Source organism: Cricetulus griseus, chromosome 10 (genome assembly GCF_003668045.3).
Source record: "Cricetulus griseus strain 17A/GY chromosome 10, alternate assembly CriGri-PICRH-1.0, whole genome shotgun sequence".
Classification (NCBI taxonomy): domain Eukaryota; kingdom Metazoa; phylum Chordata; class Mammalia; order Rodentia; family Cricetidae; genus Cricetulus; species Cricetulus griseus.
In genome coordinates, this window is record NC_048603.1 from 17,735,000 (window position 1) to 17,752,525 (window position 17,526).

The 17,526-nt window shown below is 43.1% G+C and overlaps 1 protein-coding gene across 2 annotated transcripts in view; it reads right to left on the bottom strand.

Moving 5' to 3' along the window:
- The window catches only part of Ptdss1 (phosphatidylserine synthase 1), a 46,193-nt gene that overhangs the window by 8,399 nt on the left and 20,268 nt on the right, over window positions 1–17,526 (bottom strand). For both annotated transcript variants that reach the window (XM_027431538.2, XM_035449688.1), the window contains 5 exons: window positions 15,021–15,179; window positions 13,260–13,411; window positions 9,054–9,195; window positions 7,151–7,263; window positions 5,833–5,898 (listed from right to left, as the gene is read on the bottom strand). In XM_027431538.2, coding sequence (XP_027287339.1) covers window positions 5,833–5,898; window positions 7,151–7,263; window positions 9,054–9,195; window positions 13,260–13,411; window positions 15,021–15,179 — 632 coding nt within the window. The remainder of the gene's footprint in view (window positions 1–5,832; window positions 5,899–7,150; window positions 7,264–9,053; window positions 9,196–13,259; window positions 13,412–15,020; window positions 15,180–17,526) is intronic.

A 17,526-nucleotide genomic window follows, 5' to 3' on the forward strand; every position in this document is an offset into this window, starting at 1 on the left:
TGAGTTCCTTTTCAAAGAAGCAGTGTTATGGTTTACAAGTAAAACGTCGCCCTCAAAAAGCTCATGTTTCATATCAATGCTTGGTCTCTAGCTGGTAGTGCTGTTTTTAGGAGTATCTGGAACCTTTAGGAGATGGTGCCTCACTGGAGGAAGTGGACATCGGGGAGACAAACCTCAAGGTTTACAGCTAGCTCCACCTCATGTCCTCTTTCTGCTTCCACAGAGACAGGACCTCTCGATGCCTTGACACACTCTGCTACCTGTCTTCCCCGCTACGAGAGACCGTACTCTCAAAGTATGAGCCAGAGAAAACCCTTTCTCCTTTAAGATAGCTTCTCAGCCATTTGGTCACAGCAATGAGAAAAGTAATACACAGGACTAGCTGACCAGTGCTGGCAACAAACACACACACACACACACACACACACACACACACACACACACACACACACACACACACACACACACACACACTTTAAACAGAAGCCTCATAAAATAATTGCAACCCTTATTAAATAAAAATTACAGGAGGCCATTGTTTTCAATTAAGCTCTTGACTCAGGTCCCAGTAGAGCAGGCTACAAGTCAGGATGGTGTCACTCATGCCAAAGAAGTTTCCTGTCAGCAAGTAGAAACCAAGATATTTATCTGATTTAAGAAACTACGATTAGAGATTACAAAATGTAAGGTGTGCCACACAGGCCAATTTCACAGGCATAAGGAAGTTCTTCTACCTCGCCCTGTAAGGAAGGTAAATAGAAGCAACCTAATATCAACAGTAAATTATTTGTCTATGATTCTGTTCCCTTATCTTTACCTGAAAGGAGCATAATGCTGTGGTAATCTTTGTTTCTGCTCTCTCCCCACCCTTAAATCCTCAGTTATTGGAGCACTACTTTACAGTATACGTGTTCCCCAATTCTAGAAAATAAGAGTAATTAAGATCTTTAGCTAAATTGTAATTTGTCCTTTGACACCAACTTTGGTGGGTTTTCATTCTGTTTCATTTTTACTTTATCCCCCCTTCATTTTTTATTTTATATGGATAGGTGTTTTGTCTGCATGTATGCCTGTGCTCTGTGGAGACCAGAAAAGGGCACAGATCCGCTGGGACTGGAGTTACAGTTGGTCATCAGCTACTGTATGTGTGATAAGAGTCAAACCCAGGTCCTCTGGATGAGCAGCCAGTAACTACTGAGCCATCTCTCTAGCCCTTTGTTTTGCTCTTTAATGCTGATCAGGATCAACTCATTGGGTTACATAAGGACCTGTGGTTTTTCTAAACACCAGCGTCTCCAGGACAGAGCCATTATCTGTGTACATGGGCACATCTCAGTAAGAGAGTTGAGGAACTTGCCTGCCTCCATTTTAAGGCAGGAGTCATTATGCTGTATTGTTAAAAATGAGTTTCCATTTACTGTAAAAGCTGAGTTGCTGCTTTTAAATCTGTTTTCTGGAGCCTATCCTGCCTCAACCCGTGCGTGACCTTGACTTGTTTGTTGAGAACACCCTGGCCTTCCCTAATCCTCCCTCCACAGATACGTGGTTTTGAGATTTTTCTGTATTTCTTTATTGCTCCATTGTCTGTATTCTGTAAACCTGTTTTACAACTACTTGTGATTTTACTCCTTAAAAGGGGTCCAAGGAATGGACTAAGTAAGGCCTGGTCTCTTTAACCAGACTTCGGGGGCAGTTGCTAGCCAGCTCTTGTGTGTACCTCAATAAATACACAAGCTTGCTTCAGTTTTGGCAAAATTCTTGCCCATTGGGCTTAACATTTACTGGAGGCCACCCACCCAAATTCTAAATCTGGACCTTCACTTCTGAGTGAGAGCCCAGAACTCCAGGGCAGAAGGGGTATCTCAGGAGGTGCACATCTTGAGAGGTTCCAAGGCTCTGATGTGTACTTTCAGTTCCAGGGACTATCACAGTGAAGAGCTGTGTTTAGAAAGTGGTGAGCATTTACAGAGGCTTCCCTTCTAAACCACAGTCTATTTGGTTGAGATCCCAATCTGGGATGTAAGTGTGTTTTATGGAACCTCAATATTCTCCCATCCGGGACAAAAAGCAAGGCACAGCATCACCTGATGAGTAGAAAGTACCCAAGTGGTAGCTAAGAGACTAATAATGGAAATTATTCCCAGATTTGGCCTCCCCAAATCTCCGAGGCCTAACAATGGCTCAGCCTTCACAGCCGAGTTATCTCAATTGCTCTCTAAGGCTCTTAACAGAGACTGGAAACTTTGTTGTATGTATCATCCTCAGAGCTCAGAAAGAGAAAGGATGAATAGAACTTTGAAGAAATTTTAACTAAATATACTCTGTAGACTGATAACTGGGTTGACCTCTTCTTGCCTTATAACCTTCTCAAGGTATGATGTACCTCCTAATGGGAAAAGTTCACCACATATGAAAGAGTCTATGGGTGACCACCTATGAGCCCTCGAGTACATGAGGGACTGTAATCAATTGCCCCACTCCAATCTCTGAGTCCTTAAAGGATTGCAATTAACCTTGGATAAGATTTTCTCTCAGCTGGGCGTTGGTGGCACACGCCTTTAATCCCAACACTGGGGAGGCAGAGGCAGGCGGATCTCTGTGAGTTCGAGGCTAGCCTGGTCTCCAGAGCGGGTGCCAGGATAGGCTCCAAAGCTACACAAAGAAACCCTGTCTCGAAAACAAAAACAACAACAAAAGATTTTCCCTCAGGTCCAGGCTGCTCAACTACCCCGAGTCACTGTATTGGTCTGCAGCTTCAAAACCAGCCAACTTGAACTTAGATGGAAAGGACCTTGTGATGTGCTGGTATTCCTGCCTGGGTTCATCACTCACACCTCAAGAAGGCACCCAAGAAACACACAGCAGAGGATCTTTGAGGAAGAAAGTGAATGACAAAAAGATCGTTAAAAAAAAAGAATCAAACTTCCTGAAGTTTAAAACATTATGCTCTTGCTGTTAGAATCTGCACCATGATTGTCCTATGGCTAACAGTTTTATTTTTCTGATAACAGAAATTACAGATATGCTAAAATTAAGAAGAGGAAGGGAAGATTCATTAATCACTCAACTGAATTTAAGATACCAGAGTAACTCTGCCTATAACTTAAAATGTCTGGGTCCATTTAGCACTAAAAAGCCAAGGAGAAAATCCCTTCTGTGTCAGAAGAGATCTCTCTATTCTCCGGCTCTTAAAGAAATTTGTGTGGAATAGGGGTTTCTCGTGAAAAGTATACAAGGATATATAATGGGAGACAAAATGGAACATGCCCCCACTAGTAATTTAAAACCTATGGCTGGTGTTCCCATTGAAAATGTCTTTTTGCTTCACTGTCTGTTTTCAGTTCACCATTGTTCCTTCTTATTGTAATTCCACTTCTTATCACAACCTCCCCCTTTGGTAAATGACTGCCCTTTGGAAAGACTTATTTTTCTGTGAAAATAATACTTGTTCTGTACTTCTCGTAGGATACAAGAGTTTATGTGTGGTAGAATGTGTTACACCTATTTTACTCAGCAAATCTTTACAATCTGTTAGTAGAATTACAAGAGAATTGAGATGATTCCTTACCTCTATTAGATCATGACTTTCTGTTACCTGTCCCGGGACTTTTTGTTGGACTATTGATACAAAATTAACCTGTAAGTCCCACCTGCCCAAAGACCAGGTAACTTCCTGAGATTATGGGAATTGTGATTCTTAAAAGATAACACCTAGTTCTTCCAAGCCTGTTCCATCCACTCTCAGTTCCCAAACAGCACTTGACTTTATATTTTCAAAATTTATACTTATTTTTAAGTGTGTGTGTCTGTGTGCGCGCACACGTGTGTGCACAATCTCACGCAGGCACACAAGTGACCAAGGAGGCCAGAGGCATCACAACTCTGGGGATTGGAATTACAGGCGATAGGCAGTTGTGAGCGGCTAACATGAGTGAGTGCTAGGAATTGAACTCCTGTCCTTTTTTTTTTTTTTTTAATTTTATTAGTTCTAGTTAGGGAACAAGCTTATTTCAAGTCCCTTCTCCCTCTCCCTCCCCTCACCCCCAAACTTCCTCCCCCACCCCCAGCCCACCCCCCACCCCATCCACCCACCACTCCCCAGGCAGGGTAGGGCCCTCAACGGGGGCTCGGCAAAGTCCACCAAGTCTTCCTATGCTGATCCTGGGCCCTTCCCCATGTGTCCAGGGCCAGAGTGTAGAACTCCTGTCCTTTATAAGAGCAGTAGGAGCTCTTAAATTGTGAACTCTCTCTTTCTAATGCTGCAACCCTTTAATGTAGTTCCTCATGTTGTGGTGACCTCCAACCATAAAATTATTTTGTTGATACTTTCATAACTGTAATTTTGCTACTGTTACGAATGGTAAATATCTGATATGCAGGATATCTGATTTTCAAACCCTGTGAAAGGGTCATTTGACCTCCTCAAAGGGGTTGTGACCTAAAGGTTGAGAACTGCTGCTCTAGACCCTGAAGCTTAATTTTAATCACTGTCCAATGAGGCCCACTTTTCTATACAGTGCTTTCCGCCATGCTTCTCCTACCCACCTGGACTACATTTCTTGGACATGCAATTAGAAGGAAACTGTCACGTCACCACCCACCTGTCTGACCCATGCCTCCTTCCACTAGGAAATTGATACACTTCTCTGGAGAAGGCCTTTGCTGAAGACATTTAGGCATGAAGGAAAAGCTGCTCATGGGGGCGGAATCCCTAGCTGAGGGCAGAGAGCTCAGGGCTGGAAGGAATCCTTCAACTGACATGGGGAGGAACCGCTAACACCCCTCCTTTCCAGAACCAAACACATGACGTCAGAGGACCTCCTCTGTCAGAGTCCACCAGGATCCTAGATCTGAATTCTCCTTCTTCCCACATAGCACTAAACAAAGGAAATTTAATCCACCTGGTCACTCTTAAAGCTGCAATCACATGGGCAAGAAAATAGGCTCACCCACAGACTCGGGAGAAACTAGTGGCAATGGCCCTTTGTCTCCTGGGGTTGGAGAAGAACTTACTGAATTCTACCTTGAGTATCTACATTTTTATTCTTTAAAACCACAGAGAATCCCTTAGAATCTGCAGTAGTATGTTTACACACACAAAGGAGAATTCGGGAGGAAAGGCAAGATCACAACAATTATCTCTGGATCATCTTTGCATTATAGTTTCTTTTGTATTTTGCTTAGACATTTTAACCATATGTGCAATGATTTCTAACTCTGCCTGAAGTCATTTATTCTATATTTCCATACTCAAATTAGAACCTAAATTAGGTCTTGAACCTACTTTACCTCAGGGACTCATCTTCCTACACAGACTTGCCCAGACTCCTCCTGGACTCTGGATGTGAAATAAGATGGTAGATTGTTGGTGTTTAAGCAGCAGAAAGACTTACCTGACACACAGAAAAGAGGCTTGTTCACCCATAAAAGGGTTTGGAGGAGGAATACAGAGTATGAAACAGTAAACAGTATATTAACAAACAGCATTTGTTCCCATAATTAGGCTGTGTTAATTCTTGGAGCAATAATATACTTTGGTATGCAGTAAATTGTTTCACAGGGACTTTCTAAGGTCGAAATAACATGAAGTGTAGCTTAGCCTAGGACAGGATGATGTCCCAGACTGAAACATGTTTGGAGAAATTCAACTAATCCATACTGGATCTAATTTATTTTGTAAAGGAAGGACTCTTGAGTTCTCTGGGAAATAGTTTCTGACCTTGATCAACTTCCTTTATGGGGAATTTATGATGGAAGACTCTTAACAAGAAATATTCAAAGAAATTTAGGGACTCAAAATGTTTTGAAATCCCTGCAATCACAGATACTCACCCAAACACCCAGCACTGTGTCCCAACGCGCTTACACTGTGTGTCAGTGAGGTAAGCATAGTACTGTCTGAAAGAGCAGAATGGGAATTCATGAGCACCTCTACAGGCCAAGGTTCTGCGCAATGGCATCGCTTCGACAGAGAGGATAAAAAAAAACCTGCCCTGCCTTGCTTACCATATTTCAGCAGCCTGGTCTAGTTCCACTCAAGGGAACAGCCAGCCAGGGTTATTCAAAAATTCCCGTAAGAGATTCTGAATTTGGGTTGGGAGGGAGTGAAGGGAGCTCAGCTTACAGGACCACACTGTTGGCAAAGACAGCATTGGTCCAGCACCATTCCCATAGCCCTAAGCAAGTCAACCTGGACCTGATCCAGCCCCTCTGTAGAGTGGAGACCACTCCAGAGGGTCAGCACCAGGCTTCTTCAACTGTCTCTTCTGGCATCTTCAGGGTTATTGGTGTTGATTATACTAGTAAAAACGTAAACATCTTTGCCTTGCTGAAACTGGAAGAGCCCCATCTGCACTTCACCTTAGCTGCAGGATTCTGAATGTTGCTGACAGGATTTGCAGAGAGTGTTCAAGTGCTCAGAGCAGCACCCAGTGACAGAACTACGTATGAGCCGGAGACCCTTTCAGATGTTTCTAGTTGTCACATCAAGATAAGGACAGACAAAAGTCACTTTAATAAAGTGACCCATATATAAACTATACCAAAATACTAGAATGAGGTATTTTGTATACCTCTTGAATTAACCCGTGTGAAATGTGTGTTTACAGGTACCACACATTTCAATATGGACTGACTATGTTTGGTGAGTGGGTGTCAAATAAGATAGTGAGATTTGGAACCTCTAAATACTCTGAGCCCTGTCTATGCCTGCAGAAGGCAAGTGAACTGAGAGCTCACCATTTTGGGGAGGGGGGTTCCCTTGAGGGTTTGAGAGACTCTGTGGCAAAGAAATATAATATATTTTGCACACAGACTTTTCTACTTACCAATAATCTCATTTTAGGAAACCTAGTGTCACCTTTAATATTTTGTAACAGGATGTAAGAAGACGAGCAGGGACAGACTGCATAGTTGTTGAAAACAAGGGTAGTTCTAGGGGAACGCCACTAAGTGACTGCTTTCTTTTAAAAACTCTCACTGTTGTACTGAGGTCTCAGATCAAAACACATTCTTGATATTCTGGACAGTTACTTAGAATAACATTTTCACAGAAAATCTGTTAGTTGATGTGACAGCCCTTATGTTAGGGATGAAAACACAAAGCAAGCACACTTCTTCAGCAATTGGCAGCGGGGCTGGACAGAATTACCTCACTGTAGGAGCTGTAATGCAGCCGATGAAGAGAATTCTACACCAGCTTAAGGGGTGGCTGGCTTGGAAAACAAAGATGTGCTTCAAGAAGAAGGTATTCAGCTCAGTCAACTGAAGAAAAGAGAAACCAGTCACCCTGTGCCACATTACATCATGAGCATACATTCCTTAAACAGGCTTTCTAGAGCTAAGAGTAACCAGTATGTCCAAAGCATTCTCAGAAAACATATGGGGTCTCCCAGGGATTGATAAAGTAGTAACAGACAATACATAGCTACTGACCAACTGGGAGCAGGTCGCTGTGCGTGTGTGTGCGTGTGTATATATGACTGGAGTGGTGGGAAGGTCATCAGCTATTTGAAACATTTCCTGTTTTGCATTTCTGTCCCTTGGCTCCTCTCTGTGACCTGATGTGGGACAGTCAGGACAGATGGTACAAATCAGTACTTCTATAGCCTTATGGAGCTCAGGCCAGTCTAAAGCCCAACTATAGACAGATCAGCAACTGACCTAAAGATGTTTGAGGTCCATCTGAGAACTGACTACCAGAGGCATGTAGTGTGTGTGTTCAGGGCAGAGACAGAACTTTTGCCGGCGGCGTTTTGAGACAGGGTCTTGCTCTGCAGTGCTGGCTGACCTGGTACTGAACTTGCATTAAACCCTCTTGTCTCACTCTCCTGAGTGCCAGGATTATACGTGTGTGCCGCCACTCCCACTTTGTAAGGATTTTTTTTTTTTTTTGAGAGTATTCTTATTTGTGGTTGGTTGAATCTTCAGATACGGACCTCACAAGTAAGGAGGCAGAGTGACTTCTGCAAACCACAGTAGTGATTTACTCCCTTGTACTTCTGTAAATATAAACTCTGTCTATCAGGAAAGGAATTGCTTTCCATGTGTGAACAAGATTTTTCACTCTTAAAAGTGATATGCACTGACCTTTCCCACCATATTTTAACTTTTTGAAATTACCGTTTATTTATATTCTTATTTTATGTGTGGTGTATGCACATGTTCAATACAGTGAACGTAGGAAGGTCATAAAACTTTATGTTTGATGATTCTGCAAGAACTTTTAAGCAACATGTGTTTTCCCATGGTGAGTCTCCAGAAGCTGTGACAACCCCTGGGGACAGGAAGAAAACAAAACAAAACAAAAAGTCTGTCTCCAAAACCAGAGATATGAGAATCCTTCCCCAGTGACTACTGAGATTTCTTCTACCTGGAATGCTTCTCTCCCCCAATTTTCTACAAGATTCACATAATCCATGGGTCCCATTTCCACAGCTGAGAAAGCTTTCTGAACATTATACAAACTGGGGAAGGCTGAGATACAATTTTGTATACCAGAGAGTGAATTAGGAATATAAGAAAGTATTCAGGGTGCAAGACCCTAGAAAACCCGGTCATGCTTCCTTCTAATTAAGGAAAAGACAAAACTCAATGCCAACCCACTTATTGTCTCAATTTTATAAACAACTTCCCCAGCATCTGTTGAGGATGAGTTCCAGGACATTCTCTGGACACTATGAATTCTATACCCTGCACTGCAAAAACTAAAATTACAAATTAAATTTAAAAAAAAAAAGAACCTTCACATATTTCCTTTGGTTTTGAAAATATTCTTCAAAACAGTGTTACACCTACTTCACTGGGTGATGGGTGCTAAATATGACCTTTCCCAGGAAATCAGTTCCTAATTTGTAATTCAGAGAATCCAGTTTTAAAATGTCTCCACACTGAAGCAACTCCTCAGACAGTAACCTAGATTTTCATTACCCTATATGCCAGCTACAAATTCTCTTCCAAAGTGTCCAGCTGACGTGAAATGTAATCTACCATTAATTCTAGCCTCCAGGAAGAATCATGTTTTGCCCCCACCCACCCCTTAGAATGGGCATTACCTGCCAGATGATCATGAAAAGGTATACCCCAGCCACTCTCTGAAAGGAAGACTTAGGGTCAAACCACCTGACGTAAGTCCAGCTAGCAGGGGTGAACTGTAACACAGCACGTTTGATCTTCCCTGTGGTGGTATGGATGTCCCTGGAAGAAAAGAATGGAAACCGTGAAAATCCAGGGGTAACAAAGAGGGAAAAAGGAAAAACTGCACTGACGATATTCTAGCAACTCCTCAGAATGGAGTGGACCCTTCCTAGTGGAAGCCTAGGTCACAGGAGTATACTGGAAGCTGGGGGGAGGGGGGCTTCAGGGTGCTGCTGAGCTAAGAGGGGGCTAAGTTTGTGAAGGGTGTCAAAAGAAGTTAACAGGAATTAAAGATATGACCTGGAAGCACCCAGGAAGAATGTACATGGGGCAAGGATACTATTCCCTCCCATTCTGTCTCCCCAGAGGGTGTCATTATAAAAGGGCTCATGTTTCATGTTCTTGAGCTCACCAAAGTCATTTATTTCTCCCCAGAGTTTGTGGTAACAGTGATGTCTAACTCTTCATGAGTTTAATCCTGGGAATCACACATTCAAATGACTCCTGTCATCAACAATCTATCTTGCATGTGAATAGATTTAGGTTCAAAGATGGTGTAGATCAGCTTTGTCAACACAGGAACAAGGTCTGCCAGCCCTCCGACTAGCCCAGTTAAGCCGAAACCCAAGCCATTTAAACACCTGGTGGGTAGTATAATTCCACAGAGGTTTTTTACTGAGGACTTTTGTGTTTAGACTGGATGCTCAGTGTCAATGACATAGATAACAAATTTCCAGACCTTTCCTTCCAGAAGGAGAGAGGTAGAAGACAGTGGCAAAGCAGGTCAGGCCCTTCATCCACATTCCTTATGTGTCTTCCCAGCATAAGGAGGTGTTGGGAGCCAAATCTCAGGGCTTGGCAGGAGATCCTAGGCCATTCTTGGCTGGCCACATAGTTGTATATTAACCTTTACATAGCAGCTCCTTAGAACCTCAGCTCAAGAAAAGAAACAACTTGACCCAGTCCTCCACCCACAGGCTCACTCACCTAGGCAACCCCTTCCTGGACCTCTTACTCATGAACTCTTTATCCTGCCAAACATCCTCTTTGTGGCTTCCTAATATCCTGCCTACACTAACACCTGGCTCACAAACAACCCATTCTACCCCTCCCCATATCCTGCTCTGCTGACTTTATAAGCTAGCCTGAGAAAAAAAATAAAAGTTTGCCACTTGATCAGAATCCTGTCTTGTAGTCGTTCTTTCTTCGTTTCTTGTCCCCATTCCCTATCCCTGACTCTCTTGCCCCAGGTTGGTGTCCTGAGGGTAGGGACAAGGAGGAGCAGGGTTACAGGCTCAAAAGCAAGAACAGAGTATTTTCAAAATGCCAAATGTAACAAAACAGAAACTGAAACACATTACAATCCAGAAACAGGTTATTTAATGTACTGAAGGGTTTAATTTAGTTCAGTCTATATTCATTTATATATTTAATGTGGCTTTGAAAACACTGAGCCTTGGTTTAGTGTGGGCTTATATCTGGCATCTTGACAAAAATGGTTCTAAAGTTGAACTTGGGAGGATAAATGCATAAATACAGGGACGTGTCGTCGGCCTGGTATAAATCTGCACTCCACTGCTTAGTGATCATGCCTCCTTATGCAAGTTACCAAACCTGGACCTCACCTTGACCATCCCAAAAAGAGGTGCAGTGTCTATCCTTGGGACTGATGCAAGGTGCTAAAGAGGCACTTTGCTCCACTTGCTTGGAGCAATGTCTAGCCCAGATACTGTTACACAGTAGATCACTTTTAAATAATTACAAAGGCCTCAAGTCAATGGCAAAGAAGGGATTGTTAGTAAGCTAAAGAGGATAAACTAGATAATTAAGGGCAAAAGGTATAAAAATCTCTCCTTTGTACACATAACCATATAAATCTGACCTAGGCTAAACATGGTTGTGGAGGCTTATAATCCCAGCAAGTAGGAGGCTAAATCAGGAGGATGGGTTTCAAGGTCAGCCTAAGCTATGTTTGTAGATTCCATCTAAAAAACCAACAAGCAAAAACAAAACTAAAAAACCCAGACAAACAAACAATAAACAAAAACTCTGAGATAGATCAAATATATTTTTTTCTAATGAAAAACACACAATCAAAAAACTGAAAGAAGTGGTACCCAGTGGGCAGACTTGCAATTCCAGCGACTAAAAGCTTGAGGCAGGATGATTACAAATTCAAGGTCTGTCTGGGCTATAGAGTGAGCTGAAGGCCACCACAGCGATTTAATGTGATTGGAGATGGAAAGGGGGCTGAGTAGGACTTGGTGGTAGAGAACTTGCTTAGCATACGCAGGTACTGGGCTCAGTCCAGCTACTGTGGGGCTGGGATATGTCAAAATGGAAGGCTAAAGGACCATTCGTGGCAACCTGCAAGCATTCTTGAACAACAAAAGGCAGTGAAAGAGAAACTCCAGAAGGAGGCAGAAATCCTTTCAATTCAATGTGGGATAAACTGGAAAGGTTTAAAAATAGATTCGAGGAAACAGTGAATGAACACATGTACACACTCAGAATGGGTGAGACTGTAAATCAGTGAACTCTAGTTGTAAGAAGCTTACAATTAAAAAGAGAGAGAAAGGACTAGAAATGCACATAGAGATACATCATGATTTTCAGTGTAGCCTTTCAGTAAAACCTTAGAAACAACTAAATGACCATGAACCAGCTACTATTTTATGGTTTGGGCATACATTGAAATATATATGGAAAAGTCCTTTAAAAAAAATCATCTTTTGGAGGAATATTGGCTGATTTGGGGAAATGTTCGTATTTTGTGATATAAACTTCCTAATGTAATAAAAACATCTGCCTCCATCATCGTAGCTTAGCTCTCTTCTCCTCAACCATGGCTCCTCCCACAGGCTAAGGGGCAATGAATGAAGTAGAATGAAGCAATGAATGGAGCTACGAGTAAAACAGAATGACGTAATGGCGGTGACACTAACTGCCCTCCGACAAGCACAGAGCAGGGGGGTGACCCTCAAACTTGGGTCAAGGTAAGCTTTCCTGTTGATGACAAGCAATCAGGATCAGCAAAGGAAAAGCAGGACTAGCCTAGTCTCCACAATGCACACCAAGCCCCTAGTGAAGGAGTTTGTGGATGGCTACGGGACTTTAGGTTCCTGCTGTGACATGGAAAAGGCTGTCCGCCCAGCCTGCAGAAAGAGACTTTGCACTTAAGACTAGAGAGGCCACAACAGACCTATGTGGTGGTTTGGATGAAAATGGCCCCCATAGGCTCATAGGGAGAGGCACCATTAGGAGGCACAGCCTTGATGGAGTAGGTGTGGCCTTTTTGGAGGAAGTGCATCACTGGGGGGAGGGTGGGCTTTGAGGTTTCAGACACTCAAGGCAGGCCCAGTGTCTCTGTTTCTCTGTCTCTCTGTCTGTCTCTCTCTTTCTCTCTCTCTGCTGCCTGCCCATCTGGATGATGAGCCTCTGAGCCCCTTCTCTAGCACCATGCCTGCCTACATGCCTCCATGTTGGGCTAAACCACAGAACTTTGTAAGCCAGCCCCAATGAAATGTTTTCATTATAAGACTTGCCATGGCCATGGTGTTTCTTCACAGCAATAAATCCCCAAATAAGACAGGGTGTGTGACAGGACAAACCTAATGTTTTTTAAGAGCTCACTCAAACAACAGTCTGATAAAGATTGAAAAAGCCTTGCCTAGGGGTAGACCGTGTAATCTATGGATAAGAGTTTGGACTCAGGCTGAGGAAGTAAATTAAAGGAGTGGCTGTGAGAATTATTTTGAATCAAAAGGTTGCTCAAAGATGAAATGGTAAATGATTTAGCATCTTCTATACATATTTTTCATGTTTTAAGACAGAGTCTCACTGTGTAGCCCAAGCTGGCATGAAAGGCACTTTATAGCCTAGACTGGCCTTGAATTTGCATAATCCTCTTGCCTCAGCTTCCCAAGTGCTGAGATGACGCTTGTGAATCACTACACCCAGTATCATTTTCTCAAAGGATGTTTGGAATCAGATTTATAATCATCTGTGCTTCAATGACCAACGCACCATTCATCCATTACTGTGATAGCATACTAAATTAACTCATTTGTAGTAAAGCCCAATCCATACACAACAACGTGACCAAGGTTCCAAAGAGGACTCACTTGAAGCTTGCCCAGTGGTAAGTCCTCATCTCCAAAAATCGGCAAACAACCATGCCCAGCCAGATGCCACCACCATTGCATAACAGGATGTCCAGAATGACCTGGTCCCACCAGCACTCGGCAAAGTTGGGCAGCAGATGCATGAAGAACAGCTGAGGGACACAAGAGAGGACAGTTGGGAAAACACTGCCATGGAAGCACCAGGCATATACACTCTTTATAATAACACACTTTCAGAACATGTGTTTCCTTTTCCCCAAAGGTATAAAAAAGTAACACTAACAAAGTCTGAAACAGGCTCTTGCTTTCTTATATTGAAAGGATCCTGCAAACAACATTTACTCAAATGCTCTCCTTTAAAAACAAAACAAAGAAAACAAAAACCTGGTTTTCAAATAACAGTGGCCGCCCCAATGAGTCACATCGGCTAATGACACACAAAAGTATCTTCAAGGGGAATAAACAGAAAGGTTTCAAAGCTGGCAACAAAGTGCTATAAAAATCCTCAAAATTGGAAGCCTGAGAATGCAAGCTATGTGTTTGGGAACAATTTCGGTATGGTGGCCAATCAGTGAGCAACTGTAAAAGCAGAAGGTTGGGCTTGGTAGTGGTGGCGCACACCTTTAATCCCAACACTTAGGGGGCAGAGGCAGGTGGATCTCTGTGAGTTAGAGGCCACCCTGGTCTACAAAGAGAGTTCCAGGACAGGCAAGACTGCTACACAAAGAAAACCTGTCTCGAAAAACCAATCAATCAATCAATCAATCAGTCAATCAATGCAGAAGGTTGGCTGCTGATGGCACAGTGAAGGAAACTGAAAGGCTCAACAGGACATTTAAAGTACTAGTGCCCAGCAACGTCATCTTTCAGCAGGCACCATAGTATGCATGGTGGTAAGATAACAGGAAGTTTAAGCTCAGTATCCAGCAATGTTAAAAATCTCAAAATAAACCAGACTTGGGCAAGTGCTACAGTGGTGACATAGCTGGACTGTGGGGACGAGATGGACTCACTCTGACTGAGTCACACTGCAGTCAAGTAAGACCTGATCCATTTGTGACTCATGCCCTTATAAAAAAGAAGCCCACAAAAGCTCAGACACACAGGGAGAAAGCTACCTGATGATGAAGTCAGAGATCACAGTGAGGCCTCTGTCAGTCAAGGCATGCTAAAGACTGTGGGGGGGGGGGGGTAAAGGCTCTTGGGGGGGCTTGGAAGGATCACAGCAGGGCTCAAAAGGAAGCAACCCTGCCTGTAGCTTGATTAGACTCTGGCCTCCCAGACTGGGTGGGTACACTGATAGAAGCCCACCTCACTGGAATGCCTCTGTAAATTCAGGTCAACAGTGGCTGACACTGAGAAATACACTCTGTCCATAGCCAAAGTCTGTGTGCTGGGAATGATTAATGAATGTAAATCTAATTGTAAGTAGTTCTTCAGCTTTCATTTTGTTAGTAGTTTCTCAGGGTATAGCTCTCATTAATTGATGGGCACTAACTTGATCACAGGTAATGGGTGGGGCTCTATTGAGAAATCATGACCAGAGATAAAGTACCTCCTCTTGTCATCCAGAACACCCAGTTCTACAGATCTCAAAAGGAAAAGCTGGCGTGTGGGCAAAGTGACTCACTCCTACACGGATTTCCTCTTTGTACACAGGGCTGGAAGATGAAATGGCTGACTACCACCTGACGGCTTGCAGCTCCCTCCACATACCCTGTGACTGCGTGGCCCTGCCCCCACCCCCCATCCATGCTTTACCTCTGTCAGCTCCCAGGTGATGCTGATTGTCCAGCAGAGTCCATAACTACGGATCAACAAGGCCTTCATGGCCCAGCCCCAGAAATGCCCAAATGCAAATATATCAAAATGGCTGACGATCCTCTCCCAGGTGATCACATGGCAGTTCACAGCATACTCCTGGTTAACATAAAGAGTTCAGACATGGTAACTGCTTGCATAACAAATGTAAGATTTAAAATTACTCAGAAATATACAATATATCAGAGCTAAGATTAGAAATGGAACCAACATTCTTAAAGGCTGCAGAACTTTCAGCTTTGAGTTTTTGTAATACATTTTTTTGGGGTGGGGGATTCTTCCCTTGGAGTGAATCAGCTCCTGTCCAGTCAGGGAGTTCAGCTTTTTCCATCTTCCCCAGAAGTCCCTCCCTCACTCATATCTTCTCAGCATTTTCATTGTCACAGGGAATTTACAAATTTTCAACCACGATTTTTAGAGAGTGCTTTTAAATTTCCAAGTCTACCAGAATCCTTATGCTTCACTGCCAGCTTTTATTCAGCTTCTCAGTGGCCAGGTACATGTGATGTCTCTTCTTAAAGATATGTTGAACCTTTGCCGAATTACTTTCCTTCCCATTTCATCAGTGTTGCAACTGTCATTCAGAAACTATCAATTAGAAACCCTCCTTACACTAACTCACTTGTAAACTGAGGCCTTTCTAAATTGAACGGGAAATGTAGGCGTGCTGGAGTCCTATCAATCTCTTCATTCACTGCAATCCTAGAGCAAGGTCCCAGGTCCTGCGACAATGTGTTCTCGTTATAGGGTCTTCTTGGCTGACACTGAAACAACCGGGGGCTAAAGCCACATGTCTATTAATTTAAGGAGAGTGACAAGGTGCCACCAGCCCAGAATTCCTCAACCTCTCACCTGATAATTGCTCTGGAATAGGCTGCTAAGGGCTCGACAAGGACCTAGGTTGGGAGTGTCTGTTTTCAGTGGCAACTCTTAGCATAATCACAGACTGGAAAGTGCTTCTGGGGGCTTTGAACATACATTTATGCTTTCATTACAGGAAGACATTAAAAAAAAAAAACTATTAAGATCCAAGTTGCATATCCTAGTATTAGAATTTTAAAGAGTAGATTAACCAAACAATCACCTCTGGAGGCCCCTGAGGTGCAGGCATAGTAGTTTGGTTGCCTCCTCTCTCCCAAGGGATAGGTCCCAGAATACATGAAGGATATCAAAATCCAGATGCTCACATCCCTAATATACAATGACAGCTTTTGCATACAACCTACAAACATCCTCCTATATACTTTAAGTAATTTCTAGGTTACATGTCCAGTAGAAATATTCTAAATGGTTTGGGGAATAGTGACAAAAAAAATAGTCTGTACATGTTCAGTAAAGTGATAATTTTCCCTTCTGAACTTTTTTTTTTTTTTTTTTTTTTTTTTGGTTTTTCGAGACAGGGTTTCTCTGTGTGGCTTTGGAGGCTGTTCTGGCACTCGCTCTGGAGACCAGGGTGGCCTCGAACTCACAGAGATCCGCCTGCCTCTGCCTCCTGAATGCTGGGATTACAGGCGTGCACCACCAACACCCGACCCTTCTGAATATTTTTGATTTGAAGTTAGCTGAAACAATGGATGATATCGGGGATGGCACTAACTATGATGTAGCAGCACAATAATGGAGCAGGAAGTACCATCCCATCTGTCTTAGTTAGGATTAGTCAGGGGTTAGTTAGTTAGGGTTAGTTAGTTAGGGTTAGTTAGGGGTTGGTTAGTTAGGGTTAGTTAGGGTTAGTTAGGGGTTGGTTAGTTAGTGGTTAATTGGTTAGTTAGGGGTTAGTTAGTTAGGGTTAGTTAGTTAGGGGTTAGTTGGTTAGTTAGGAGTTAGTTAGTTAGGGGTTAGTTAGTTAGTTAGTTAGGGTTCTATTGCTGTGAAGAGATACCATGACCACTGCAACTCTTATAAAGAAAACATTTATTTGGGGGTGGCTCACTTACAATTTCAGAAGTTCAGTCCATTATCATCGTGGGAGGGAGCAGGGCCCATGCAGGCAGACTGAAGGAATAGCTAAGAGTCCTATATCTTGTAGGCAACAGGAATCAAACTGAGATACTGGGCATAACCTGAGCATAGGAAACCTCAACACCTGCCCCCACAGTGACACACTGCCTCCAACAAGGCTGTACCCACGCCGATAAAGTCCCATTTCCTAAAAGTGCCACTCCCTATGATATTATGGGGGTCAATTATATTCACACTACCATACCATCCCACAGCCTTGTGCTGGTTAGGTGTTTGTCAGCTTGACACAAACTACAGTCACCTGAGAGGAGGGGAACTCAGCTGAGGAACTGTCTTTATTAGATTGGTCTGTGGGATATTTTCTGTATTAGGAGACCACTGTGAGAAGTGCTACTCCCGGGCAGGTTCTGGGCTGTACAAGAAGCAAGTTGAGCAAGCCAAGGAAAGAAGCCAGTCTGTAACCAGCATTTCTTCATGACTCCAA